Source organism: Cygnus olor, chromosome 2 (genome assembly GCF_009769625.2).
Source record: "Cygnus olor isolate bCygOlo1 chromosome 2, bCygOlo1.pri.v2, whole genome shotgun sequence".
In the NCBI taxonomy this organism is placed as follows: domain Eukaryota; kingdom Metazoa; phylum Chordata; class Aves; order Anseriformes; family Anatidae; genus Cygnus; species Cygnus olor.
The window spans coordinates 29608017-29629220 of record NC_049170.1 but is presented as its reverse complement, the minus strand read 5'-3'; the positions used below and the strand labels follow the sequence as shown (position 1 = coordinate 29629220).

The following is a 21204-nucleotide window of genomic DNA, read 5'->3' as shown; positions in this document are numbered from 1 at the left end:
CTATCATCCTGCCTCATTAACAGCACGCTTCAGAGCTTGCAGCGATGGGGACAGCCACAGGCAAGCTGCAGACGCTGTTCTGTGGGCAGCACTAGGCAGTAACCCTGGCTGCTGACAGGGTCACTTGAACCTATTTCCATGCAACTACCCACTCCTCTTCCCTCTATATTCACAACGCAAAAGGAAAAGCTGAAGTACATCCATCCTTCATACCTTGCTGGCCACGTGTGAAAAGATTTATTTCCTGATATAGTAACGATGCGTTACAGGATCAAAATGCAGCCTTGGCATTTTTCCTGCTCTTACTCACGTGTCAAGGCCGCTACAAAACAAGTTACACACAGCTGGCAAGCAGATACACCAGCGAGGCCAGCATACCCTGGCTGCTCATATCCTTGAACGAGTAGAGGCAGCCAGCGTCCTGACAGCCAGCCCTTCAACAGCCCGTGTCCTTGCTGTAGCTGCACATAAGTCTGACTTCACATCTGCAGCTGTACGTTAGTCAGATAAGAGGTGCAAAGTGCAGCTGTTCTGATCAGTGCTCCCGACTCAGCATCAGGTTATCAGAAATTCCATGTGGAGCCTTGAGCAGTAACCCCAAGGAGGGGTGGCTGCAGGAGGATGCTGCCAGGGGACTGAACCAGCATGATCCTGTAGTGCCACCCAGCACCTGCCACTCAGCTGTGGTAGGCTGCAACTTGCTCATGCATTTCGGATAAGGAGCAGGAGTTTGGGCTTTAATTGTCAACTTGTGCTCTTTTTATTAATGGTACCAATATAAAATACATGACACAGAGTCTATGAGAAAAGCCTGTAAAAGGAAGTAAAGAGCCAGATAGAGGATTGGGCTGTCTTTTTTTTTTTTTCCCCCTTCAAAAAAACTGGTGCATGGGGTACCATCTCCCCTACTTCCAAGCACAGTCGCATCTGTACTCACACCCACAGGCAAAAAGCCTTTACAAGCAAATGGATAGATCATCCAAAGGCATCACAGCTAGCACAGCCAAGGGCTGGAGGCTCAGCACCTGGCATGCTTTGCTGCTTAGACAACCACTAGTTACACTCCATGAAACAAAATTTAATATAAGCACCATCAGAAATAATGGCATGCCTGCATGCACCGTTAGCATTACTTCCTGAAGTTAATCTGAAGTATGAAACAATATTCTAATTACACATTTTTCATTTTATGGAAAAACTGCTTTATGTCTCTATTGCCCTCTTCTTTCTTTTTAGAGAATGAATGGAAAAATCTTAACTTAGCACACAAATGCCAAGTAACAATGCATTTATTAGGATGTGGACTGCAACAACTCACCAGCGCTTGTTTTTTTTTTTCAAGATGTAAAAATTCCATAGATTGCTTTTTTGTTTTGTTTCACCCACTCTACTTTAATCATATATTTAAAAAGCAGAATTCAGATTTCATGACTGAGTTGATGAAGCTTTTTAAAAATGAGTAGGCTCACTAGGCTTACTAGAGACTAGGTACATTAGAGTTTATAACAGAAGTGGTAATGCAAAGTACCTTGCTACATTTTTTTGACATTCAGGACATAATACTTCCATCTGTTTGGTGATATCCAACATTGATGCTGCTCATTTTTCATACAGAGCAGAGAGTGTGGTTTAGGTATGAGCTCTGCTGTTAATTCAGTCACCCTGTGCCTAATTCAAAAAAGCAAATATTTAGTTCTCAAAAGAGTATTTTCAGATAATTATCTCAGACTCTACTGCCCAATATCATAATACTGCTTGGATAAGGATAGAAAAGAAGCATAAACTGGCCTACCGTAAGCTAACTCTATGATCCTGAACTACTTGAAGAACCTAAGTTTTGAGCCCAATCCTGTTTAACTCCTGAAGTGTAACATTTTTTACTCACATCTGTATCAATGACTGCATACTCCTGTTACAATACCTGTATGAGCTCATTTGGTTCACTTCCTTCTTCCACTGTAATTAATGTAGATCTTCCATTTCGTTCATTGTCCCGAATGCCAAGGGCAACCTGAGCAGCCTTCAGACGCTCGTATTTATTGCATGATGAGCCAAACCATTGATAGATTTCCTACAATAATTAAAAACATACATATTAACAATAAGATTCAACAGTGAGCAACATTATGAAATCAATATTTTATTAATCATTATCTGACTGAAGCTAAACCACCAGAACATCAGTGAAGCTACATTTTGCAGCAGACCTCTTTTGGAAAGTATTTCTAAGTCACCTAGATATCATAGTAAAGAAGATATTTATGTAATGTCATTTAGTATCCACATATTAGGAGATTGTTTGATCTCAGACAAGTCAGAGCTTTGGTTTGACAGTTTTATAGCAGATAAAGCCATATCTTCAACTATCTAGAGAACCTGAAACTCCTAAATTTGCTACTGTAATTTTTTTATCTGGAAGTTCCTCTTCTATGCTATTTCAGCAGTGCCAGTTTCCATCTCTGGCAAGAAATAAAGTCATTTCAAAATCTCAATGAAAACCCTGACTTTATCTGCTATTCAAAAAAAAAGAGATCTTTCAAACCAGTTTTTATTTTGGTGACTTTCTGCTGCAGAGTATTTGTCATTCACTCAACTCAGTTTGTCACTCACTGCATCAAACTCCCAAACCAGTTCAAGTGCAAAGAGATATCACAGGCATTTTCAATAAAAGGTCTTCCTCACTGAAAAAATTTCCTCACCGTATAGCTAATCCAATGCTCATAAAAGCACATTAACCTTAGATAAATGCAAGCCCTTCCAACTGGGCATATCACACGTCTTTATAAATGACTTATAAAAATTTACAGATTAGGAATAAGCTGACCTTCTGATCAGTTAAAGCACCAAGTTCCTTGCTAGCCCAAGATACATACACCTCATCCCCTTCCTGCCTCAGGAACTGGGTATAACGAAGACAAAAGACACACCCATAAGAGATGCCTGCATTTAGAAGAGGCAGCAACTAGAAGTAAGCTGCTGCCCCAGGGCAATTCATCAAATTACAGTTGCCACCTTTACAGGGAGCTCCTCAGAAACCACAGCAGTGGCTCTTCACATTGAAGAGCAAAATCTCTGGTGGCAGTAGCCTACTCATAGATACCTTCAAAGCCCTTCATGTCATCTGGCTAAATAGGTAGTGTATAGGTACTGCCCACACAACATGGTAAGTGCAACCCATCCAGAACAGAGCATGTTACCCAAGGCATCTCTCAGGAAGGAGGGCCAGCAGAATCAGCCTAATCCAGTCACACCAGAGACAGAAGAGCCACAGTTTTGTCAAGTCCCATTCTTCATCCTGAATACAAAGTGTTTCAGGATAAAGAATTTAAATTTCAATCTTGATGGAAGTTACTAAGAAGAGGCAGAACTTAGAGCCACTAGAGGCTAAGCTGGATGGAGCTACTCAAAGGAAATGAATCAGCTTGGCTGGGTGCATTTTTTCCCTCCCATATTTTGGAAGAAAGTCATTTGATTCTTCTTCACATGATTCTATCAGGATCGCATGGACTCCCAAAACTAGATCCCTTTCAACTTGTAGATGTTATGCAGTGAAAGCTGTGGGGTTTCCAGCTTGACATTACCAACTTGATTATAGGTTCAAGACCTAAAAACAAAAAAATATTTCCAAGTTCTGGTTTAAATGTCGTCAGCTTCAGTATCCAGAATCTGGAGACACATACTTGGATGCAGATATGAACCTTCCCTTTAATATGATTTGACACTTTTTACATTTCCACAAAATATCTGTGCAGATTCAGGGAAACAGAATTTGTAAGAATTAATAAAATATTGCCTTGGGAGTATGTAGAAAGTCAAAAGTTTCATTTTAAGCAGATTTTTAAAATATAGTTATTATAGCAATAAACTGCTTCAACCATCCTCTCCTAAGTTCCGGGAGACTTCTCAAAACACAGTCTCCTTTAGTTTGAGAATTTCACTACTCAAATTTACTCATTCTCTTCTTGGTCTATCTCCTAATCGAGCTTATTTGAAGTGTGAGAAAACAGGAGCCATTAGTGAGATAACAGCAATAAATAGGAATTCGTTCTTTTCCACTTTCTATAGAAGCAATAAGGAAGATGACAATGACATGTAGAGAATTAACTAGAGAGGTCAGGCAGATATTGCTTTATCTTAGTATGTATGCTGCAATTCATGGAGATTACTCATTCAGAAAGGTTAAAAGTTCAGTTTCAGTTGTATACATTAACCTTCTGTAGGTTTTTTGGTAACTGGCCATGCAATCTCAAACAAGTATTCTCATCTACAAAATGAATATTTACTGACCACACAGGATATTGTGAGACTTAAATTGTCACTGCAAATTACAAAGACCTTTAGTTCTCAGACAGTAAATTCACATTTTCCTTTCTTAGCATCTCTTAAAGGTCTCACTGCACAGCAAGTCCTGGCTACCCCCTATTCCATGTGCTCTCCAAGTTTGCCTTCAGTAAGCAAGTGACTAAACTGAGCTGTCAAAATCTACCAGCTTTATGCATCAAATCAGCCAGAGTAAGGAGAAAGGCCTTTAAAAATATACAGCAGTGGATTTCAGATTTTTTGATTTGCAGACATTGTTATTTTGCTTATGGATTCCACACCACTACATGAAAAAAATACAATAAATTTAATCCTACTGACAGTTACCTTAGTTAATTTCAGATCCCATAATAACTTGCTACTTGACTACAGTTTCAAAGCTACTGCAAAAGAAATACTCCTCAAACTTTCCTCAGAATTCCCTTTGCATAAGATTTTGCTAAGTCTTCCATAGTAGACAATAAAATATACACAATTTCATTTTTAGTATATGGTTGTTTCAGTTTCCATGATTGGGCTGTGTATAACTTCTGAACTATAGAAATATTCTCACAAAATAGCATGGCCTAAATGCTTCTGTCCCTAAACCAAAATAAATATGAAATTTTATTAGTTTTTTATTTAGGTTTCTTTATCAAGAAACCTTGTGAAAATGAAACTTAGGTTTTCTCTTGCAATAAAAAATTGTCATCAACAAGCAGTGTCTGAAAACATCCTTGATCAGGAGTTCACATACCATTAAAGCTCCATCTTTCTTGGTTATTTAAAAAATGATTAAAAGAAGCTAGAGAAATAAGAAAGTATTTTCAGCAGTTGAGAAAAAAGACAGTGTTCTTTAGTAACAAGATAAAAAGCTGAACCTCAGGTACTGAGCATGTAATTTAATTGAAGGAAGTGAGCAGCTTGAAGTCATAAAAGTATCCCAGAGTGCATAATATTTTACTATATTTACCATGAGTACTAAATAAATATGTAAAGTACCCAGTGCTACGAGCCTCCAGGAGCTTAGATTTACTTATCCTTTAATTCTAAAGTAAAATAATTTTCTCAATTATTTTTAAGTATCTTATTTTGAAGCCTCATGATAGAGGTTCAGGTGGATATTTACAAGATTGTCTTCCTGACAGTTTACTCACTTCATTCTCTAAGCAAAATGGGTTTTAACATTTAATCTCAGAAAAAAAGAAAGATGTTTAAAAGCTAGAGTCACTTCTTGGCAAGGCTAATATTTAGATTTACCTAAATATATATCCAAAGTCAGCTAGCTATCTAACTACATCCAACATGCTACTGAGGTTTTGGCTTATATTTTATTATTATTCATGTATTTATTTAGACCTATGTATACATAAGAACTAAATAAGGGCTATAATGTAGCATTTACCTTTAGTTTCAGTGGCTTCACAATTTCTTAGCTGTACTATAAGTTCACTATTTTTAGCTTTGTTTTGCAAGCCATATTTGGAATTGGCAGGCTGACAAAAATTGTTTCCAATAAAACGAAAATAGACTTCAAGTGTTCACTCATCTCAAAAGAAAAAAAGGAACTTCATTCATCAGTAATTCCTTTGCCAAGCCCAGTTTATTTTCAGAAGGTTGCACCAGTGTTTTTTTGTTTTTTTTTTTTTTTTTTTTAAATCTGTTTAACAGTGTTTAAGAGAGATGCTGTGGAAGAGAGCTATTCTGCTACCCAATATTGCTGGCAGTTGATACCAATACTCTACTTGATCACAGCTGGCCAGTCAGCAGCTCAGGGTGAGAAAGCGTTACAATGGCTCATCACAGTGACCACCCCAAAGCTGCTGAGAGAGATCAGGAATGCAAGGTGGGTCTGTATCACACAGCAGTCATAGCAAGGTCTTCTGATCTGTGCATTTTGGTGACACATGGTTGGGTCTTCTCATAGTGCACAGTAGCACTGTGGAGTCAGAGCTTTTATTCCTGGTAGCTGCTGGGCTGCAGAGAGACCTTGAGCAAATAACACGAAATTTACACAGCATGTTAAATGACCCAACACTTGGTTTCTATACAGAAACATGCTGCAGGGTGATTATGTATGGCTCGTGTAACTGAGTAATAGTACTTTGGCACTGTTCCCTGTATGGAGCATGATTGTGAAAGTGTATGTCCTGCCTTCCTGCTCCAGCACCAAATGGCATGTAGAGCAAGAGGAGGAAAAACAAAATTGCTTATTTCAAAAGTGATATAAAAAAGTTTTCCCCTCTAACACAGACACCTCTGTATTCAACTGGCAGCCTGCTCAGTATGGAGGCAAGTGAAAACACTGTCTGTATCCCTGTGTCTTTTCTGTGAATCTTAGCAAGGATGAAGAAAGCAAAAGCCAGAAAGCTTACATCCATGAAAAATTTTCATTCTGGCTACAAACATGTCCTGAACATACATGTTTTAATCCTGTATCTTTGTTCAAATTCCCATGTCCACACAGTATTGCTGATTTGCATTCTCCTATGGGAAGATACATTACAAAGCTAAGTAAATTAAATAGGTTTCAAAATTAATTTCAAGGAAATTTGTTGTGAAACTTCAATTTTGGTAGGAAAAAAAAAGTCTAAAATGAGATGTCTAAAATAGTTCCACAAACTCTAAAGTGTTAAAATAAAAAAATGAAGCTTTAAGGAAAGATTAAGTCAAGTATCACATGTCAGTGTGTCTCCATTCTTTGTTGGCAAGCCCTGATGTGTCCTAAACTCATCCACTTTTGCCTACTTCTACACTAGAACATGCTCCTAGAATGTAATTGCACGTCAGTTAAAATAAATAAAAATACGACTCTTAGGAGTCAGCTAGATCTATACTGTGGATACTTGTTGGCATCCTGTACTAAACATCAGGATGATGTTTCTGTTTCTCTGAACTACATTAAGGTATAGAGACACAGATACAAAGAAGGGATTAGTGCAAATGAATGAGCACACTCAGCTGAAGTTTTTTTGTTGTTGTTGTTGTTTTTTTAATGTGGAACACCAGGCCACATTATCTTTACACCCACAACTCGTACAAAAGGGCTAAAAGCAAGAAAAGTTTTGTGAAGTTACTGCCTTAACTCCTCTCTTGTCTTAGGTTTAGCTGCATATGTTTGTAGATAGAATCAGATCAAAGCCTGGGCAATTAACAACATCAAAGCTACTGCAGTGGTTTCAGTGCATTGGAAGAAAATCTGATGAAGCTTGTGAAGAACGATAGGTCAGGAGGAGAGGAGCAGTGGTGCAGGAGTGTCCAAAGGGGGTGGCACTCCTACTGAAAGTGGGTGAAAATATTGCAACATTGAGTGAGCCTAAGATACCACTTCTAGAGAGGCAGAAAAAAAAAACAAGCAAAGCCTGAACACACACGAATATTGGCAAAGCTTTTCTGTGTATCTTATCATGCTCCTATGTTTATATCAGCTTAATTGGCTAGCACTCATCTGAGACTCCATTCATTCTTCATGTCATTAATAAACAGCTGTTTTGATAACACGAGTTCATTAAAGTTGAAACAATTCTTTCTATTGACATCTTTCCTTTTAATCCATTAAGTAACTAGACTAACAAAATGAGAACATGTAAATAGACTTGGAAAGCCATGTTTTTAAATGAATTGCACAGAACAGAAATGCTTCTAATTCCTTCAGTTCTCCTTAAAAGTAAAACATATGCACATTACCCTAGAGTCTGTAATTCAAACAATTTTTTGGAACTTTAAATGGAGAGCCCTGAAGCAGGAGTGTGAAACTTTTTTTAACCAAAAACATGTGCTAGACTAAGAAAACAAAGTTCAAGTGGTGGGAAAAATAACTGAGTGGTTAAACTTCGAAGCGACTACAACACAGCACCTTTTTCACTGACTTTTTCAGGAATGGACATATATCAAAAAGAATGTTTGGATTAAACCAGTTTAATGTAGGCTTCTGGGACAGTTTTCTCAATTTCTAAATACTATTCAATGTTTTTTCCTGTCTTGACTGTTGAATTCAAGATACAGGCAGGGAAAAAAAATAACCATTTCAAATCTACATCAAATCTGCCTTTCATTTGTTGAAGCTGCAATATAGGGAACCACTGAAAGTTGTGGAGTTTTGATAATCCAAAACAAACTCTGAATTCCTTCAGTCAGAATGCTGCTGAGGCCACTGTGAGCCCGGCCCTAGTATAATTACAATAGCACCTTTGTAATCGGTCTCGGAGTCTCCCACTTGGTTCAACTGGAACAAATCGTCAGGATAAAAATAAGCCAGATGTACCACAGGCATACACCTACTACATTCACTTTTCCTCTCACACTTGTTTTAGTAGCTTGTTCAAGGAATATTTGTTGCCATGCCATAGTGTGTTAAAGGGTAAGTAACAGGAGTATATTCATTCTGAGTACCAGCAGCTCAAGCAGCAGGGGATCTGGATTTTCTACATCATCACGAAGTAAACTAACCTAACTGAATCCTGAGTCTGAATGTATTAGAAGTCGTCTGAGTCTTAATGACGGTCTCTGTTTCAGCCACTTTGCTGCATACAAGTGGGTGTGGAAAGGGAAGAAAGCTTTCTAGTCCCTAGAAAGGAAGGGAAACTACAAACTCTGAACACTAACTGAAGAAATAAAAAGGCTTAGTATTCATTTTTCTCCATCTGATGACTTTGGGACTATAACTTAACTTCCAGAATGCTGGAGGTTAAATTACTGAAACTAAAAATAATTGCTTCACAGATTTATAGAAAAACATGGCATGCCTGCTTACTAAGCTACACTGTGTGTAGTTACAAGCTTATTTTTAACCTGTAAATAAGCCCATTTAGTTTAGTTCTTCAGGCTCTGCTTCTTGTTTAGCAATTCCCTGCTCCCCTGAGCAAAATTCTAACTTTCAGCTTGGTGAAACTGAGAAAGTTAGTTGTAGGAGAAACATAACACAAAAAGGACATGACTAGTTGGACATGACAGTGCCAAGGAAAGCAACTAGGAAGAGAAACTTACGGTGATGAACTCCCACATGCAAGAGTCTGCTCTTTCAGTCATTTATTCCCAAACAGCAACTGTTATAAAGCAATAAGTATGCTGACTAAACTGCTTTCTTTAAAGGAAAAGAAAAGCCACCTAGAAGAGATAGTGCAGGCAAGAGGAGATTACAGAAGAAAGTAGAACAGTTCGTAAATTTGCAATGTGATACTGAATCATACCCCATCGTCATAACCCTCAAACAAGTACATCCTCTTGATTTTTACTGTTAGAAAGCAGAAGTTAATTTTATTCTTGTAAATGTTTTAATCTATAGCAAGTTCATAGTTTTTATGAAAAGCAATTGCCGTACAAAAGAGGTCTGTACATTATTATTAACGTTTCTTCAAGTGTCTCTATGGAAGATGAGATGGCTCTTACACTTGGCATACCTATGATGTAAGGAGGTCAAGTAGAAGCATACTGATGAATACATAACAAATTGATTCATTCTCATACTTTTGTTTTTGACATCATAATTCTCACTTTTAATTTACACAGCCCTTGAGAGGTCATGCACATTGTTGTACCGTACTTGAAGCATCCTGCAGGCTCTTGAATTTCAAAACAGCAATCTGCTGGCTGTTATGAATTGGTTTATAAGCACCACCATAGTAATGGGAAGGATGGACAACTGAATGCAGTTTACACTTAACGCTAGGTATAGTTATCACCTAGCCTTCTGCATTCTTCCTTCGGGAAAGAAACTAGATCAGGCCCAATCTCAGAACTGCTTGGTACTTTTCACCCCACCAGCACCCTTATTTTAAGGACTGCCTCCTCTTTTTTTCTAAGACGCTAAGTGGCACGCAGCCCTCTTCCTGATCCCTGTAGTCACTTGGCATATACAAAGCCTCCTCAGCAACTGCCCTGTACTTGTCTTGCCTGTCCTAAAGGCACAGGAGCCGAACCTTCCCAGGTTCATAGCCACAGTACCCATAGCCATTGCCTTCCTTCCTGTCAAAGACAGCATTTTCTCTGCCATCTAAAGCTTCAAGTTCAAAGTAGGCAAGATAAGACCTGGGCAGGATAATTTTAAGTTCTAAAAGTGGGGTTTAGTAAGCAACATATCTAGGCATGAAGTAACCAGCAGAAACTGAACTGTGAACATGTGAAACCATCTGGAAATGCACAGATGCTTTCAACTTAAGGAATTATCACCAGGAGGGAAGACTTAGCAGCCAATAATAGTTTTATTCATGATTATTACCTTTCTTAATTTTCCCTTACCTGTTCAAACATGAGGTTTAACATACTGCAGTAATTGAGCTCAATGGGAAAACAAATGACTTTTTATTATATAAGTGGCTTGATGAAATGCAACAGGAAATGGACTACATGAGTAGTTTTGCAGTGCCATAGAGACCATCTTTCTCGTTAGCTAAGAGATTAAGAAAAGTACATCTTGCAAGTTCATCTTATTTGACTCACTACAATATTTTGATAGTAAGAGCACTGACAATAAGCTCATTACTTTAAGCAATTACTGTCCATTATTCTCACAGTGATTCAGCAGTGCCCTGAGAAATCCCAAGACTCAAGAGCAGCCTTAATAAAGATTCATTTTATTTCTATTAATAATCTACTTGTTCCATTTTTTTTTAAAGGACCCCTTGATTAAGAGCTCCTTTAAAGACTCTCCCACTTACAATGGACCTCTAGTCATGGAAAATTTCAATCTGAAATACAGTTATGTCAGCTTGAAATATAATTCTGAGAAAAATACACTGTCACAGTGGAAATCTGGAGCAAGTTTTATACCACACCTATTTCTTTACATGTGCTTCAGCTTTACTTTCACACCTTCATCTTAAAGTATCAGACATTGCCATTTTCTCTCAAGAAAATTCTGGTTTACAAATAACCTATAATGAAATTACTGCAAATGGGTGCCAAAACACCTTTTTCTTAACTTGTTTGTACATCCAAGAAAGCCTATGCCCCTTATACCACTGGCATTGCAAGACCAAGAACTGTTATCAGTCGTGTGCTTGAACTGACTCCCCATAATCTGGTAAAGATCTAAACATTGTTCACATCTAATCTTTCTTCCTACAAAGGCACAGGGCTGCACTGCAGCTTAACCTCTGTCTCGTCAGTCAGGAAATCAGAAACCAGTGGTGTTGCACTAAAAAAGGAAAAGGCTCACAATGTACATTCAGCATTAGAAACCCAGAATCTAAAGCCTTTTTAAATTTATATTGATAGTGACAGTGGTCTCCTCTCAGCAGGTCTCATCAAGCTATACATCTGACACCTCTACATACCCATGGTGCACTTCACTGTCTTCGCCATGTCTGCAGTGGGACTTCAGTAATTACTTCGGGTGAACTGGGTTAACTCTAGCACAGTAAGGGCCTGGAGAAGTCGAACTGGAGCACACCAGCTTCCACATGATGTCTGTAGGAGGGTAACTCCAAACCTGAAAACTCAAGCCCTGTGATAGCCTGCCTGCAAAAGCAGCATTTTCTGTTGACAGCTAACTCCAACTTTCCCATCTCCCACAGATTAACTCTGAAACGTAATAAATAATCTGTCTCTTCTTCACATCCTTACTACAGTGAAACATTTAGAGGTAACATTTTGGATACTGATCACTTGGCTCTATCAGGTGCTCAAACCACACCATCATAGGAGGGATGGAATAGTGCTAGGAAAATACTGGTTGCTGTGCTGCCTGAAGGCTAAGCGTGATAAAAATGTAACAGAATCAATATGGCCACCTGATACCAATATCTTCAGTTGTCACATCAGGGGATGCTTTGCAGAAAAAGCAGAAATTACAACACGAGTTTAGAAGAGCTCTCTTTTCAGTAAGCTAAGGAACTCTTATCAAACCTTGCTGAAGTAGCTGACCACTTCCTTGTGAAGCAATAAAACCAAGAAGATCAACTGCAGTTGCTACCCTGCAGATAAACTCTTTCATAGAATCATTAAGGTTAGAAATGAAAGATGATCTTGGAGGCCTTTTCCTATATTTTATACATGTCAGTGTATCAGGCATGAGAATAATTTCAATTCAATAACTGGTGTCTAAAGAGTGAGGAGTACATACCAGACTCTACTTTTAGTATCCAAAAGTGAGCATGAATTTTAAGGTGACAATACTATACTCTCAGTCATCTGAAGCAAACTGTTATCTTCTCTGACCTCTCCATACACTCCCACACTAAGCCTCTCCCACACTGAGCCTAACTGCTTTCAGCAGAAGGTCTTGCAGTATGGGGCTGCTTCTCAATACTGTCTTGTTTCTTAAGATCACTACTCCAGATAGAAGTGATATCTTGAAATACTCAAATAGTTTTACAACACATTTTATGACAAGTTGTTATGATAACATATCTATCTTGCAGCTGTTTCTTTAAGGTGAATTAAAATATTTAAAATATGATGAAATGTTTAAGGGAAAAGTCCAAGTTGCATTCTGTTCTGAACTCTAGCACTGATCCCATTGGTAGATAGTGCCAAAGTCAGAAAGGACTTACTATGAACAGCTTAAGGTTAAAACAGTTAAATAAAAATAAAAAAACACCTCAGTGCCTTGAGTGGGAAAAAACTGTTTCTTGAATGATAGCCTGTGCATGCTTCAGAAATCATTTAGGGCAGTTTTGAACTTTGAAAGTGTTGTGATAATAAAACTGATTTCCTAAAGCAGAGTTTTTTTGGTCAGTTTGGGTGAGTGACAAATCAGTTGTGCATTTCAGCGTATTATTCAGACTTTCAAAAGGATGCTGCATCTCCTACTTTCCAGTATGCATTACATTGCTTTAGGAATGACTTACAGTTCCAAGGTCGATAATGAAACAATCTCCTTTGTTGAAGCTGGTCCAAGCCAGGGGGACTTCTGTGGCTCTTACAACTCTCCGGCCCTTAACATGCAGAAGCCTCTGGGCACTCAGATCATTAGTAACAACGTGATTAAATCCAGAGGCGACACCACCTGCCTGAATAGAAAACAAAGCAGCAAGCTTTACTTCAGCTTGATTTCTCCAGACTTACCATTTTGCTGAGAAGCTAGAAAGGAAGAAGTTTATGCAGTGAGAGGGAAGCCAGAATTATATACTGTTTTAATAGTGCTGACCACAGACCAGACAGACGTGGGCAACACCTCTGCAGCTGAACTCTCAGGTCTGAGCCTTTATCTGCAGGAAGAGATATCACCCTCCTTCAAAGGTGTTTCATATGAATGGGGAAAGGGAAAGCACCTCCTCTTACACCATTCAGAAGATGTGGTAATCCTAAACCACCCTGTTAGGACAAAAGTCAGTACATTATCAAATAAGGACTGAGCGAAAGCAGAGGAATATCCAGTCCTGTACAGATTTTTCCAACTTAAATCTCAGCAGTCTGTGACAAAGTGAAAAAGGCTGTCACTAGAGTATTTTAAAATACAAGATTTTCATGAAAAGCATGAGATTTTGCCAGATACCTTAAAGGAAAAAAACATTTAGTAGGACTATAAAAGCTTTCTGTGCAGCATAATCATCATTTTTAGGCAAAAGTGAGGTTTTGGTCTTTCCCACTGTTAATGTTTTTAAGCACTTAAGCACACTGGGTTCTGCATTTGAACTAAGTTATTCAGGCTGCAGCATGGAAATTGTTTCTGCAAGACAGACCATCTGCTAAACAGAGTCCCTTCTGTGAGCTCCCTCAGTCACAAGAATATGAAACTTCATGACAGTTTGACTGTGGGGCATGGATAGCATGTCTGAGACAGGTTTGCACTATCAGAAGGGGCACTGAAACAAACTGATGCTCTCTATGTAAATACTGGGACTCCTACAGCTTTGGATAGGCAGTTCAGACCTAAAACCACTAAGCATTAATAATTTTTAAACTTCCAGTAACAAATACAAAGCAGAAGATTTGATTTTACTGGGGGTGGGGGAGTGGATGATGTTACATATATTTTGAGAAGACATTTTGACAGGTGGCTCTTTACCTTGTATTTAATTCCTCCTTTGAAATAGCTCACAAACTCAGTAGACTCATATCCTTGAATTTCTCTGCACTGCACAGGCTTTCCTCCTAAATAATCATCCAGTTGAACAGTGAAGATAGCTGCAGCTGTGCTTTCATCTTGGGTACATTCTTTCCCTGAAATAAAACATGATGAAGATGAAATACGTTCAAAAAGAATCAATATAACTTTGAATTCTGTGACAATCAAGCACTGCCTTCAGCAGGCACGTGTTGCAATAAGGCACTACATCATAACCTTCTTCACCAAACATGTTCACCCATGCCATTTCTTAAAAACTTCAACTGTCTTTCTAAGAAAAGGAGGTGAAAAATAGCCAAGTCCATTTAATCTCCATCTCTGAGTAACAGCATATTTTAATTAAGTGAATTTAGCATGACAAGTGTCTGTGGTAGATTTTGGACTTGTGTCCAAAGTGCAAAGACCAAGAAAGGTCACATCAAAGAATTGATTAGATAGTAAACGATATAGTTTATATGAGAAACAACTTGCCAAACCACAGAGTTAAAGTAACTCCTGAGAGCAGTCCTATTAACACTATAAAATGCAAGCAAAGGTATTTTGCTAAGATATCTTCTGTTAGGTCACCTGGCACAGCTAGGAAAGAGAAAAACAGCTTTGGGTTACAGATAGTCACTTAATCAGATCACAGTTTTTAATTATTAGCCTCTTCCCAGAGATATGGCAAAATGGCCACCTTACCTACCGTGATGGTGGCTTAATTTCACTACAAAGCAGAGTGTGTATTAGAACAAAACTTCCAGCATGGGCCAATACATTTTGATGCACATTTTCAGCATTCGATTGTTTCAAGAAGATTGCTGGGAGGATCTAGTCTCAAGAAATGGGCTTCTCTTGAGAACTTTTGAAGAGTAGGGTTTTCTATGGAGTTTTTATTTTTCTTTTGGGTATAGCAACGAAGAAGCTGCTATATGAGCACCAGTTCTCAGTACTAGGAAAGGATAAAACATGGGGATGGGACAGGGCTACCCAAGGGGAATCACTGACATAGCTGGCCCACCTTTTCAAGTGCCACAAGACAACTCCTCTTCACCCACCAACGCCTCTGCTTCTCCCAGGAAGAGTGTGGCCACCACCAGTGCGGCTTTCGTAGTGACACAAATGCAATTGAAGTCTTGGTATGAAAGCAGCAAGGATGAAGTAGGGAAAGGATGCCGAAGAATAAGAGGCATAGGAAAGAGAAGAGCATGAAGTCTGCCCAAAGAAGGTAAAAAAATTACTGAAGGCAGGACATAATACAAGAACTAAAAAAAAACTCCATCACTTAGCAATAGCATGTTGCTACACCACAAGTTCTCTGTCAGACCAGGGTGCCTCAAGATTGCTGGTAAAGTGTTTTTTTTTTGTTGGTTGGTTTTTAATATATTTATTCATGTCCATTAGGACTAGATCCCTATATCCTTCAGATTTATTGCTTGCAATTATACAACAGGGTTCAGGGTTCGAGAAAAATGGTTTGGGAACAATGTTAGAGATAAGAATCATTACCAAGCTCAGTCTCAGTTGCTGTGCAATAAAACAGTCAATGAAAACCTGTTTAAAAAAATCCAGTGAGCATCAATCCAAATGTGGGTTTTTCTAGCTGCATGGAAAACAGATTTATCTTACAGTTCAAGGCACAAACAGCTATATAAAATCCACAGACTAGTTTCTGGTTCAATAGATCTTATCACTTAATCTCTGGGAACAAGGGTTAAAAATAGCAGAGAAACACTATGCATGATTTCAAGTGGGCTACAGCCAGTCTTACTCGTACAAGTAGCCTCATGACAGGGCAGCGCACGCTGTTTCCACTTGGGACAGCTTCAAGTCTAGACAGCTCCCTTCAGGTAGGAATTGTGTGTGCTCATCATCACATTCTCAGTCAGGCTCACTTCAGGAAGAGTCATAGCAGCATGCTAATAACAGTAATAGCCCTAGTCAAGTAAGATTTTAGAAACAAACCTGAAAGATTCAAACTGTCGAACCCCTAAAGCCGTGTCTCTAGCAGAGCTATGTGCAGAAGTGGTTGTCACAAAGCGTGGACAGTCTGCTTGCAGAGCTAGCACAGGCTCTGCATTGAGCAGAAGATGGATCAGTAGTTAGCTACTAACACATCTTTCAAGTGCCAGCACAGAAATCCAACCCAGGCTCTCAGCAAAGTTCAGAATGGACACAGCTGCCACAGACACACTGCTTGGCCACGCTAGCATCACTGCAGCACCTGTTAGCAGAAAAGCACTGCTGCCCGTAGGTGTAGTTTTAGGGTACACAGGCACAAGTTTCGCCAAGCCAAAAGCTGTGAAGGGAAGTTAAGTAAAATTACATCATATTTGAAGTTTCTTTTCCTAAAACAAACCCTTTTATGGACACGAGTGACCAAATAAACATCCTTTTATATAAACATATAGTGCACTTGAATGTTTTGAGCAAAAAGTAATAACTGGGTAAATATTAGATGACAAAAACAGATTGAACAAGGATTTGTGACTCCTTAGGACTCTGATTGCAGGTAGTATCCAGGCACAGTTGGTGAATGAATTTAGTAACTTTTGTTTTCTTTGTAAGTTTGTTTTCCAATTGATTACTATTGGTTAATTCCAGATTCCACGCCTTATTACATTTCTCTAGGAGTAAATGATCAGGCACCTCTCTGCTCTCTGTGTTCCTAAAAAATAAAAAAATAAAAAATAAAAAAAGGGATCTGGAACCACACTTTCTCTTTCAAGAGAAAGTATTTTCCCCCATTTAGCCAGAGGAAGTGAGACACATGGGAGGCCAGGAACATTTTTCAGTTCCCAGTCTGAGTGCATATTACAGCTGCAGCATTCAGATTTACTTTTTAAAGCAAAGAATAAAATTGGGTCCAATGAATTTTACCAAAAAGCTGAATAACCGTAGTTCTACCAGTTTGGTTTATTTTGCTGCTATTATTTCCAGGGAAAATACTATTTTTCTCTGGCAAGAAATATGGGAGTATCTCGGCCTCCACACTCGTGGCAGTACAATTTAAACCAACAGATCTCCATTGGCTGACAAGTTTGTTTTTTTATATTCACACCTCTCTTACTTTTGTACATCATTTGTAAATACATAAAGAAAGCTATACATTTAAGTTCTTTAACAATGACTTTTGTTTTTATGAGTTACCAGATGGAGATGAAATATAACTTCGGCTAGAGTGTATCTATCAGCATTTTTTCATATGGACTATTTCAAGAGAGAATACATTTAAGAGAAACCCTGGATTGCACTGAATTTGAAAAAAAAAAATAACCCAAACTAATCCTAGGATACAATGCTAGTAAAGACCCTAACTTGCAAAAAAAAAGTGAAAGAGCAAAGATCCAGCATCTAAACTGCAACAAGCTGTAACCAATGAAGATTCTGCATTTTAGTGTCATCCGTTGACACCTTAATTCTCCAAATAAATACTCTGGAAACTCATCCAGTCATATTTAAACAGAAATTAGAGTGGGAAGAAGGAGAAAGTTCAACCATTTGCATGCAACTACACTGTGCCACTCTGTTGGCACAAGAGCAGACCTTAGGTTATTAAAATATACACAGAGATTAAAGCTGGGGAGAAATGAAGGAGAACTATTCTGCAAGTGTGGGATGCATCTTGGAAGAAGTAAGCCCTCACTTCCTTCCTGGCTGCTTACACCCCGCCCAGGTGTGAGAGTTTGCACAGTTTGGTCATTTTAACCTACGGGTGTCAGTCAGAACATGACTGCATCAAGTTCACAGGCCATTCACCCATGGTCTGGGCCTCCTTCTAGTTCTCTGGGTGTGCCCAAGCAAGGTATTAGGAGGAAGTCTGCCGCTGTCAAATATAGAAATTCAATGCTCTGCTTTCACTCCAAGTTTGGGGTCTTTTATGGTGAAGTCAGAATCTGTTCAAAGCCACCATACAATGCCCACCGAGTAACAGGTGCCACAGATCTCTGGCAGGAGTCACAATGGTGTCAGCAAATGGCAAAGCCCTTGCAAGTATCTAAGCACAAAACCTGCACAGTTTCCATCAATCTAAATTTAGATGAATTCTTTCCATCCCGCAGTCTGACTCTTAATGACTACTGCTACTGTTCATAAATTGCTTATGGGAAGTCTTCAGAAAGGCCTTACCAACATCCTCCTTGCCCACAGGTTAGGGAATGTTTGCTCTGAGAGAGAAGTTCGGTGTATGCAACAGTGGTGACAATCAGCCAGCAAAAACACCAAACTAATTCAGTCTCCTGCCCTGGATGTGACTGCCCTTTCCTGTGCACGTTCTGGACTCCTGCTGCCTTTAGGCTTGCAGCAGCATTTGTTCCTCTCCGCCCCACTGCTGGGGCACCCTGCAAGCAGGAAGGGATTTCCCAGCAGTTTACCACACCACTGCCAACCTGCCAGGTGCATACGAATGCGTGCCCAGATTACCTAAAGCTATTTACAATATCTGGATATCACCACATCAGCAAAATACGTGCACCAACGTGTACAACCAAACATCTTTAGCCAATAGCAGAGAAGTGTTAATTACTGCAGGTGTCAGCCACTGCTCTGACTTTACGTCCAGTTGCAGAGCCCTTGCATCTTGCTCTGGGATGTGTCTGCCACACTAACTACTGCCTAAGTGGTTCTAACTTCATTAGCAAAGGCGTAAGTAGCCAAACCCTGCTACTAAATAGTAGTGCTGTTGATAGAGGAATATCTGCCAGAAATTAATTTATGCTGCCATCTATGATTATACTCTTGTCAGTCAGACACTGCCCAGCATGCCAGCTGGGTAACTAATAACAAATGCAAAACTAAACAAGCTTCAAACATTTATGGAGAAAATCCCAGCTTTCTCTGCTATTCTTCAACGCATCCAAAAGCACAATGAGATCCACAGCAGCTCAAACCCATTAACACTAATACACATTGACCTCTCTCCACGTGCTCCCTACAAACACAAACTGCCTACAAACACAAACCTCAGGAGAGCGAAAAAAGACGAAATAGATCCCAGACAGCCACACAACAACCACTGTGGTCAGATGACCTGGTGACTAGACAAGGAAATCTCATAAGCCTCCAGCAGACGAGGAAGTCACATAAAGCACAAACTATTTGGTGCATCCAAACGACAGACTTCTGCTTTGCTCTTAACGCTGTGTTCTCAGTTGCTTTGGGAGGGGCTCTCCTAGGCTATCAGCTGATATTAAAGAGAACCGGTTTTACAGAAAACCTGCTGACTTCACCTCCAATCTCTATCATCAGAGAGCAAAATCAGCCAAGCTGAGAATGCAGCGGCTGTGCCCCCCGCACATGAAGGGCATGGAAGTATTAGAACAAGTCCAGAGGGCAGCCACAAAGATTATCAGAGAGCTGGAGCACCTCTCCTACAAAGACAGGCTGAGAGAGCTGGGGATGTTCAGCCTGGAAAAGAGAAGGCTCCGGGGAGACCTTATAGTGAATTTCCGGTAGCTAAAGGGGGCCTACGGGAAAGCTGGGGAGGGACTCATTGTCAGGGAGTGTAGGGATAGGACAAAGGGTAATGGCTTTAAACTAAAAGAGGAGATATTCAGATTATATATTATGAAGAAATTATTTACTATGAGAGTGTTGAGGCCGTGGAACAGGTTGCCCAGAGAAGCTGTGGATGCCCCATCCCTGGGGGTGTTCAAGGCCAGGTTGGATGGAGCTGCAAAGCCTGGTCTGGAGGGAGGTGTCCCAGCCCATGGCAGGGGATTGGAATTAGATGGTCTTTAAGGTCCCTTCCAACCCAGACCCCTCCGTGATTCTATGAGAAAGGCAGCATCTGGACACAAAGCAGTATAATAACATCAAAGGGAGAAGGCTGAGCTGGAATTTTGGTCGTAATAGAAAGAAAGGCAAGAAAACTTCACCTGGATAGAGGCAGGATTTCACTCTAGAATCTTGGTTTGATGCAGCCAAGACTAGAATTTAACCCTTCAGCACCTTTCCAAACTAGTACCACAAAGCAAGCAAACACCCTTTCCCAATCACCCCCACCTTTCCCAACCCCAGAGCCCCTCAGCACCAGGAGCAGCGCGGCTCAGCACCCCATCCCCTCCCCTAAGCGCCCCCGCAGAAGGAAGGCGAAATCACCCACGGGTACCCAAGCGAGACAGCGACCCCCACGCTCCCCCCGCGGCCGGGCAGCAGGGGAAGCACCCTTGCCTACTGCCCCTGTCCCCATCCGTCCCATCCCACATCCCACATCCCGGACACCCGGCTGCCCACCGAGCCAGTAGTGCAGGCGGTAGGCGACGGCGGTGGCGGTGCGCCGGGTGCTCAGCACCACGTACGCGTCCCCCACGAAGAAGTCTCCGTGGTGGCTGGGGGGCACCGGCACCAGCTCCAGGCGCTCCACCCGCCACACCTCCAGCCCGTTCCGCTGCCCGGCGCCCGAGAAGGCCGCCGGGGGCCGCCCCTCTGCCATGGCACGGCCGGGACACGGGGGTGTCCCCACGGCCGCCTTTATAGGGCCCGGCGCGGCGCGGCACGGCACGGCCCCCGGGCGGAGCGGGGCGGAGAGGGGCGGCCCCGGTCCCCGAGAGGCTGGGCTGCCCCGGCTTTCGATCCCTGGCTTTTAAAACGCCTCCGGGACTGCCCCCCAAAAAACACCGTGCCCCGCTTCTGCTGCTGCAAGGGGGTGATTTGTCTCTGCTCAGAAGTTAGACGAGAAAGAAGAAGCGGGGAGAGAAGCGCAGCAGGGCCAGCCCAGTGCCGCGGTGTTCCCGTGCCGTGCCGCTTATCTGCTTTGGCATCCCGTCTCATAAGCTGCTCTGAATGCAGAGGTTTTACAGCTTGCGCTTGCTGCTGGGCAATTTTGTTCCCCCGGATTAGAAAGGTGGAGCATAGTTCTCCTCCAGTAATTTTATTTTGTTTGACCAGTATTGCCAGGAAGAGGGGGGGGAAAAAAG

General features: G+C 40.7%; 1 protein-coding gene across 1 annotated transcript in view; it reads right to left on the bottom strand.

Annotated features, from left to right (window-relative positions):
- The window catches only part of SCIN (scinderin), a 51724-nt gene extending 30927 nt beyond the window's left edge, over positions 1 to 20797 (bottom strand). Inside the window, exons 1-4 of the mRNA XM_040548534.1 lie at positions 20522 to 20797; positions 14249 to 14403; positions 13089 to 13250; positions 1922 to 2071 (exon numbers count right to left, since the gene is read on the bottom strand). Of these exons, the coding sequence (XP_040404468.1) occupies positions 1922 to 2071; positions 13089 to 13250; positions 14249 to 14403; positions 20522 to 20720 (666 nt within the window). The 5' untranslated portion in view covers positions 20721 to 20797. The remainder of the gene's footprint in view (positions 1 to 1921; positions 2072 to 13088; positions 13251 to 14248; positions 14404 to 20521) is intronic.
- Positions 20798 to 21204: the final 407 nt, after the last annotated feature.